Source organism: Silurus meridionalis, chromosome 28 (assembly GCF_014805685.1).
Source record: "Silurus meridionalis isolate SWU-2019-XX chromosome 28, ASM1480568v1, whole genome shotgun sequence".
NCBI classification, from domain to species: Eukaryota; Metazoa; Chordata; class Actinopteri; order Siluriformes; family Siluridae; genus Silurus; species Silurus meridionalis.
This window is the reverse complement of record NC_060911.1, coordinates 9,459,492-9,467,610: the sequence shown is the minus strand read 5'-3', so window position 1 is coordinate 9,467,610 and position 8,119 is coordinate 9,459,492. Positions and strand designations below refer to the sequence as shown.

Here is an 8,119-nt window from a genome sequence, read left to right as displayed (position 1 = left end):
ATGTTTTATTGCAAAATACAGGATGACGGGGGCATGCTATTAAAGGAAATTAATCAATGATGGCATGATGTGATGGAATCCATTATAAAAAAATTGTCTCATGCTATAAACAGCATGTTATGAGATTTTATTCCTATTATATCAAAGCAGGTTTTCTATTCATTCATACACAACATATTGTTCTTTTTATCCATTTAAAGTTACATTTAGTGCTGTGGAACTAATGTGAAAAAGTGCTCACTGGAGCCTCCATACAAATGCACTTTATGGACAAAGATTTGTGGACACCTGACAATAAGATTTGTATGTGCATTTTGAACATCCTATTCTATGTGTAGTCCTTATTTGCTGGATTAGATTTAAGTCTTGCATTTTAAGTAAAGGGAATATTACTTCTACTGCATCCAAAAGATCCTATAATTTTTTTTTTTACAGTTTGGGGAAGACCAGCATGGCAGCTACAGAAATGTCAGACGTCCCAATTCTTTTAACCAAAATGTGAAATTTAATGGTAAGTAAACATGCCCTTGATGACAACTTCACCCCCCCAGAAAAATTACAGACAAGTGTCAGATTGAGATTAAGTGTCCAGAAACAAGAAAAAACCTAGAACAATTTGAATTAATACATAAATCTAAACCTTTTACTGACTAATCAGATTTGAGAATTCGGCAGCACCTTGGTATGAGTTGTTATTTAATTCAAACAATAACAAAACAAAGTTTTCACTTCTGTACCTGCAAACTGCTTTTCCTTTGTTCGAAATGTTTGTTTTTTGTGTCGTCATTCTTGTCAGTCCTGATAGTCTCTATTGTTTCTTTAATCTTCACCACAATTTGTAGCTTTTGACAAAGACAACACAAAGCAAACAATGTATTCTCTTTAAAAAGAGAGTGCTTGTGTGTGTGTGTGTGTGTGTGTGTGTGTGTGTGTGTGTGTGTGTGTAAGTAAAGGTGTTCAGCAGGTGTGTGTCTGTGTGTGTGTGTGTACAGTTGGAGCCTGATGGGAATTGAATTGTTTGGGAACAAAAGAAAAACGTGAGCCACTTGAAGAAGAACAATGGAGGACGGTCAGAGGGCTGGATGGATTCATTATGCTACAGGACAACTCGATGCCTTAGTGATGACAATTAATGCTGCTGCTGTGCCTGGACAAGAAAATACACACACACACACACACACACACACACACACACACACACACACACACACACACTAAACAACCTCTATAATGGACAGACCATGTTACAGAACTTGCTGCACAGTCAGGTAATGTGAGTAACTAAATTCAATGCTAGTCTAATCTGCTTTTGTTTTCAAATCCGATAAGACTTCATGATTTCTAGGAAGGTAAACTAAATGTAACCAAGACACCATGGAAAGTAAACCAGATGTAAACTAGATGTCTTCAAAGGTAAACCAATTGTAAACCAGACATCTTGGAAGGCAGACATGCTGTAAACCAGATGTCTTGGAAGGTAAACCAGATATATACCAGACAGGTAAACCAGTTGTAATCTCGACGTCTTTAAAGGTAAACCAGATGTAAACAAGATGTCTATGAAGGTAAACAAGGTGTAAACTAGACATCTTGGAAGGTAAACCAGATGTAAAATAGACATCTAGGAAGGTGCACCACATGTCAACCAGATGTACATGAAGGTAAATCAGATGTAAACCATCTTGGAGGATTACCAGATGTAAACTAGATGACTTGGAATGTAAAACAAGATGTAAACCAAATGTCTTGGAAGGTAAACCTGATTTCTTGAAAAGTAAGCCAGATGTAAACCAGATGCCTTGAAAAGTAAGTCAGATGTAAATTAGATGTCTAGGAAGGTAAACAAGATGTAAAACAGATATCTTAAATTATAAACCAAATGTAAACCAGACATCTAGGAAGGTAAGCAAGATGTAAACCAGAGATTCTAGAAGTGAAACCAGATATAAACCAGACATCTAGGAAGGTAAATTGGATGTAAACTAGACGTATTGGAAGATTAACCATACTGTATGCAAACTAGATGCCTTGGAAGGTAAACCAGACTTAAACCAGACATATAGGAAGGTAAATCAGATGTAAATTAGACGTCTTCATAAGTAAACCAGATATCTAGGATGGTAAACCAGATGTAAACCAGATGTTTTAGAATGTAAACCAGATGTAAACCAAACTTCTTGGTAGGTAAACCTGATGTAAACTAGACGTCTAGGAAAGTAAACTTTAACACCTCCTCAACGCTGTAGTCTGGTGGATTAGCAGTTTTCAGATGCACAAATACTTATAGCACTATTATCTTGTGTAGCACGAGATGATTATCGCAGATGATGAACTGACAAGATTCAGGGTTTTGTGCTACAGTTAATAACTTGAATGGATGCTGAACTGAAATAAAAATGTAGTTAGTATAAAGCGTTTTCTTGGAAAATTGTAAATGTATGTGGTTATACATGTAACACTCAAGTATAGAAACTATAAGAAAAGAATTTGTATAATGAAAAAATAGAAAACTTTTTTAAAACATCAATGTGGGTGTGGGTGTGTGTGTGTGTGTGTCCGTTTGTAGTTACTTGGCAAAGCTTCTCGGTTAAACAATGAGAGTTTGGGGTGAACCTCATTGGCGGAACCTGAGCCTTTATTTAAAAGGGGCGTGTGTGTGTGTCTGAGGATTTAAAAACCTCCGTCTCAGTTCACACTCAATCACTCACTCACTCTCACACACATTCAGGACGACATGGACGGCGCCCTCCCCACGCTGCACGCGCCCCTGTTGCTGCGCGCGCCGCGCCTCCTGGAACGTGCGCAGTACCCCGCGCGGAGCCCGAAGTGCGCGCGCTGCCGGAATCACGGCGTGGTGTCGGCGCTCAAGGGCCACAAGCGCTTCTGCCGCTGGAGGGACTGCGCATGCGCCAAGTGCGCTCTCATCGCCGAGCGCCAGAGGGTTATGGCGGCGCAGGTGGCTCTTCGGCGACAGCAAGCGCACGAGGAAAGCGAAGCGCGACAGATGCAGATCCTCTACACGGGGTCGAGCCTCATGGACAGAGGTGCCAACACGCCGGGGTTACACCCCGCCTTCACCACCGAGCACAGGAAGAACGGTATGTCCATCATCATCAATATAATCGTCATCATGGGCGTAAATCCCGGGGGGGATGGAGGGGACATTTTATTTATTTATTTTTTAAATATCGCACTCTCTATTGTGAAATATGTATGCATACCTAAATAATTGCATTTAGAAACAGTTGAGTTCCCCCCCTCCTTCCTCACAGTGGTTTGACCCACTGCCTGCGTTCCCAGTTCATCACACCTACTCTACACACACGAGTCAGGTGTGTGTCTGCGGCCCAATTATTATTCAACTCCATTAACTAGGGTATTTTATTCACTTTAAATAAAGCGATTCTCTTTAATGTAGTTGATGCAGACTCATTCATAAATTAGTTGCGGCAAAAATGCTGATTAATGATGTAATTTTCCATGAATCTGCTCTATTAGCGATTAAAATATGACTTATCTAGTGAACGTTAGCTTGTTTACAGTAGCTTGTAGCATAGTGCACTGACACTAACACACCAAAGCCGTTTCCCATGCAGTGTTTTATTTGGGGCGACTTGGCATAATGTTAATTTAATATTAACACACAATGAGCATATTGTTTATCTGTACATTTAATAAATGATCACTGTGCTACATCTGAACTGACCCCAGTGTATTTTTATAATCAATTTCTATTTTGTTCTTAAGTGTCTTAATTTTAAATAAAAATGTAAACTTTTTTTTTAAATTCCTTGTTTTGCTTTGTCATTGAACCTGAGAAAAACCTTGTTAAAATAACCATAATAACGCAGTCTCCATGCTACAATAATAATGATAAAAGCAAAGTTTTTCACTGTGGGGACACCGTGTCTTTATAAGTATAATTTGACTGTGTTATTTGTGTCCCCTTCAAAAATTGCTCATGAAGTTTTATATTTATTGTCCCCCCCCCCCCCCCCTACTGTTAAATGAAATTTATGCCCATGATCATCATAACTAAAATCATAATAATCTTAAATGATGATGATTATCAGTTGTGTAGTTTCGTTACTTCAATAATTTTTTAGCAATGTCTCAATTTTTTAAATTAAATTCATTGAATCATTAATTCAAAAGCGTTACACATGAATCATAAATTAAAAGCTTTACGCATGTTTATCATTATTTTTTGTTTTATTTATTTTAAATAATAATAATGATAAACATGTGTAAAGCTTTTAATTTTTACATTATAACACCAAACCACAGATATAAAGACGTCTGTAAACTTTCAATTGTAATCTAGATCATAAAGGCGACTGTATCCTCAAATTGATATGGTTCCTGATGTCCATGATAATGTCTATTTAATAAAATATATTTTATGCCAGTTGTTACCCTAAGCTGTAATTCTGACCTGAACGTACTGCATGTGAGAAAATCAGAAATAAAAAATGTCAAAATCATCAAAATACTCACTCACGTGTACACCTGTGACGTGGATGTAAAAGTGGTAACACACAAAAGGGCTTTGTAATGGAGCAATAAACCATATTTCTAATCAGAGTGAGGCAGTGTTAATTAGTACAGAAAATGTTTTCACTGTGATGAAATTCTGACATCACATCAGTAGCTGAGCTTTCTGAAAATCCAGCTTTTCCATCTCGTGATTCTGGAAACTATTCACAAGCACAGCAATGAAGAAATGGGCTAAACCAGTCACAATGTGTCTTAAACCAAACCGGTGATTATATTTAAGCCATAAGTGTCCATTATATGTGCTAAATTGATTCTATATATATATATATATATATATATATATATATATATATATATATATATATATATATATATATATATATATATATATATATATATATATAATAATTTTTTTTTCTATTCTAATTTTTGTAATCTTTTTTTTAATATACATTCCATTTAATAATATTACTACATTTTCTGACATATTTTCTATTGATCTTTATTCTTCTGTTATATTGTATAATGTTTTTGGTTTTTCATATAGCGGTCTTTTTAATTGATTAATTTCCTTGTTTTGTATTCCACTGCAAGCCTATGCTACTTTACTTTATAATGTTGTGTTACATTTGTAATGTAATCTTGTAATGTATTGATTCATTTGTTTGCTTGTTTGTTTGCAGGAGAACATTTAAAAATACATGTTTAACGGCTTCATGGTCGGCTCTCACGTTTGCCCTGTGACGTCTCCAGTGGCAAAGATTGACCTGGACCCAGAGGTCAGTCCCACAGAGCCACTTCAGCTAGGTGGAAACCAGTCTCCCAGGTTTGACGAGCTCTCTGACCGCACTACTAGCCCACGATCTCTCTCCTCTTCAGATCTGGAGTCGGGAAGTGAGTCGGATAAACCCAAAGTCGAAACATGTGGAGACATGGCAAGGCCAGTTTCCTCGGCGAGAGAGCGCGAGCCTGCCCAGGTGCTGATGAAAATCTTCCCTCAAGTGAAGCCGGATGTGCTGGAATCGGCTCTGAGCGCATGCACGGGTGACATTGTAAAGACCATCGAGCTGCTGCTCACTTCTAAAGAGGGACGATATGCAGACGAATCAGACAGTTCGTTAACAGAGAACATTGTGGCAGCACAGAAGCCTCACACACTCCACCTTCCCACATCAAAGTCTGCCTTTTCCCCACTGCAGTCCTCCGCTGGTGTAAAACCTTTAGGAAATGATGGCTTCTACGGCCTCGGTCCTTGTTTTGGGTTCAATCCACTGCGTGTTGCTTATTCCGGTTCCGGAAGCACATTGCCGAGTTTTATCTCTCCGTACCTGACATCTGGACTGCTCCCTGCAGTGCCTCTGCATTCACCCGTCGATTATTCGTTTCCTACCATGATCCGGGATTTGGCCTACCAGAACAAAGACACTCAGCACCGTGTCTCTCTACTCAGGACAGCGGAAGTGATTAATACTGTTAACTTTGTATTTTAATGTAATGACTGTGTGCTGCAATTTTTTATGCCTCCAGTTTTGTAGCCTTAAACCCCTTTGCCTTGAAATGTCAGAAGCATTCTATTTTTGTACCTGGTTATATTTTCTAGCTTTATTTTTTAGAGTAGCCTATATTTTCACATTTTTTAAATAAACCCTCAACTTGGAGAAAAATTTCAACAGCAGAATTGTGTGTTTATATCTGTAGTGTTCAGGATTTTCTTTTTCCACCTTTACATCATTACATTCACCTAAAAAAAAAAAAAAAAGATATACAACTTTAATGGAAAATGTCAAGACTTCAATGGGAAACCAATCTCGGTATGTATGTATGTATACTTGTAAACTGTGGGATGTATGTATAGCTACTTTTATAATGGACAAGTCAAAATTATCTACTCTCATTAAATTATACACACACACACATCTTCCAGGTATAACATTATGACATTGTAACATTATGACTGGTAAGTAAATAACACTGATTATCTCTTCATCATGGCATCTGTTGTTAATGGGTGGGATGTACACTGGAGATCAAAATTAAAGAACAATTTATAAACAATTAAACAATTCTGAAATGGTCATCTTCACTGCTCAACAGTTGAAGGAGTTTTTGTCCTGTCTATACCATGCTACCAGAACACCTTTTCCACAAAATAAAAACATTATTTTGCACAAAACACACTGATCAAAATTAGAGAATACTTTCAGATACCTCCCAGTTATTGGTCTTAATCTGGTACCTGGTGCTAATTTCCTTGATTATCTGTCAACCCCTATTTAACTGGCAGCCTAACTTCCAGTTTCACTGACTCTGCAAGATGGTGGGCCGTTCTAAAGTGACTGAAAGCCTCCGGCAGCAGGTTGTCCAGATGAAGGCCAAAGGGATGACCCTATCAGCCATAGCAAGACAAGTTGGCTGTTCCAAATCTGTGATTTCAAGAGTATTGAATCTTTACATCATCACAAACTCATTCAAGTACGCCAAGAAGGCTGGTCGTCCACGGAAGACAAATACAAGGGAGGACCGGATACTGCGGAGGATCTCAATGGGCAATCGTTTCCACACTGCAGCTGGAATTGCTCATCAGTTCAGCGCTGAACAGGGTAAGGATCTGTCTCGTCATACAGTGTCTCGACGTTTAAGAGCATTTGAACTGAAAGCCCGCTCTGCAGTCACCAAACCTCTCATTAGCAGAAAGAATCAAAAGGCTAGACTAAGCTTTGCTGAGGAGCATGTTGTGTGGACAGAGGAGAACTGGTCCAAAGTTCACTTCAGTCATGAAAGCAAGTTTAATTTATTTGGGTCCGATGGGAAACATTATGTTTGGCGACAAACTGGAGAAAGACTAAACCCAAAGTGTGTAAAGAAGTCAGTGAAATTGGAAGAGGAAGTGTCGTGGTTTGGGGCATGTTTTCTGCAACAGAAGTTGGGCCTCTTATACAGCTACATGGCAGAGTGAATGCAAATGTTTATCAGAACCTTCTTCAACAACATATGGTTCCTTCCCTGCGTTCATCACCCAATCAGCCCGCAGTGTTCATGCAGGACAACGCTCCATGTCACACAGCAAAACGGGTAAAGCAGTTCCTTGAAACTGAAAACATTGAAATAATGACATGGCCTGCCCAGAGTCCTGATTTCAACCCAATAGAGAACCTCTGGAAAATCCTTGGTGACAAAGTTATGGCCAAGAAACCCACTACAGTCACCGAACTGTGGAGGAGACTGGAAGAAGAGTGGACCAAAATCACACCAGAGCAGTGTGAGAGACTAGTGCTGTCCTGTGGCCGCAGATGTGCTGAAGTCATTCAGAGCAGAGGCCTGTACACTTCCTACTAATTGCTGACTGTTGTAACATTCAGAAAATTTTGTTGTAATCTTTTTCCATGATACAGTCATTGTTGTTCTCTAATTTTGATCAGTGTGTTTTCTGCAAAATAAAGTTTTTTTTTTTTTAAATGCCTTAGTTATTTTGTGTAAAAGGTGCTGTGGAAGCATGGTATAGACAGGACAAAAACCCCTTCAACTGTTGAGTAGTGAAGATTACATTATTTTATTATTGTTCAATTGTTTATAAATTGTTCTCTAATTTTGATCTCCAGTGTATTAGGCAGCAAGTGAACAT

The 8,119-nt window shown here is 38.5% G+C and overlaps 2 protein-coding genes across 2 annotated transcripts; both read left to right on the top strand.

Annotated features, from left to right (window-relative positions):
• Nucleotides 1-2,679: 2,679 nt before the first annotated feature.
• LOC124381249 (doublesex- and mab-3-related transcription factor A2-like) lies at nucleotides 2,680-5,319 on the top strand. Its single transcript, XM_046842692.1, has 2 exons — nucleotides 2,680-3,098; nucleotides 5,181-5,319. Exons 1-2 carry the CDS (start codon nucleotides 2,735-2,737, stop codon nucleotides 5,204-5,206), a joined length of 390 nt encoding a protein of 129 aa, XP_046698648.1. The 5' UTR covers nucleotides 2,680-2,734; the 3' UTR covers nucleotides 5,207-5,319.
• Nucleotides 5,205-6,167, top strand: LOC124381248 (doublesex- and mab-3-related transcription factor A1-like). The gene has a single exon (XM_046842691.1). The coding sequence runs from the start codon at nucleotides 5,214-5,216 to the stop codon at nucleotides 5,985-5,987; it is 774 nt and encodes a 257-aa protein (XP_046698647.1). The 5' UTR covers nucleotides 5,205-5,213; the 3' UTR covers nucleotides 5,988-6,167.
• Nucleotides 6,168-8,119: the final 1,952 nt, after the last annotated feature.

What these genes read in the sequence shown, in the direction of transcription:
- LOC124381249 (XM_046842692.1), top strand. Translation starts at nt 2,735, where the DNA reads ATGGACGGCGCCCTCCCCACGCTGCACGCGCCCCTGTTGCTGCGCGCG. An exon ending in CACCGAGCACAGGAAGAACG is followed by an intron (nt 3,099 to 5,180) that starts GTATGTCCATCA and finishes GTTTGTTTGCAG; the next exon opens with GAGAACATTTAAAAATACAT.
- LOC124381248 (XM_046842691.1), top strand. Translation starts at nt 5,214, where the DNA reads ATGGTCGGCTCTCACGTTTGCCCTGTGACGTCTCCAGTGGCAAAGATT.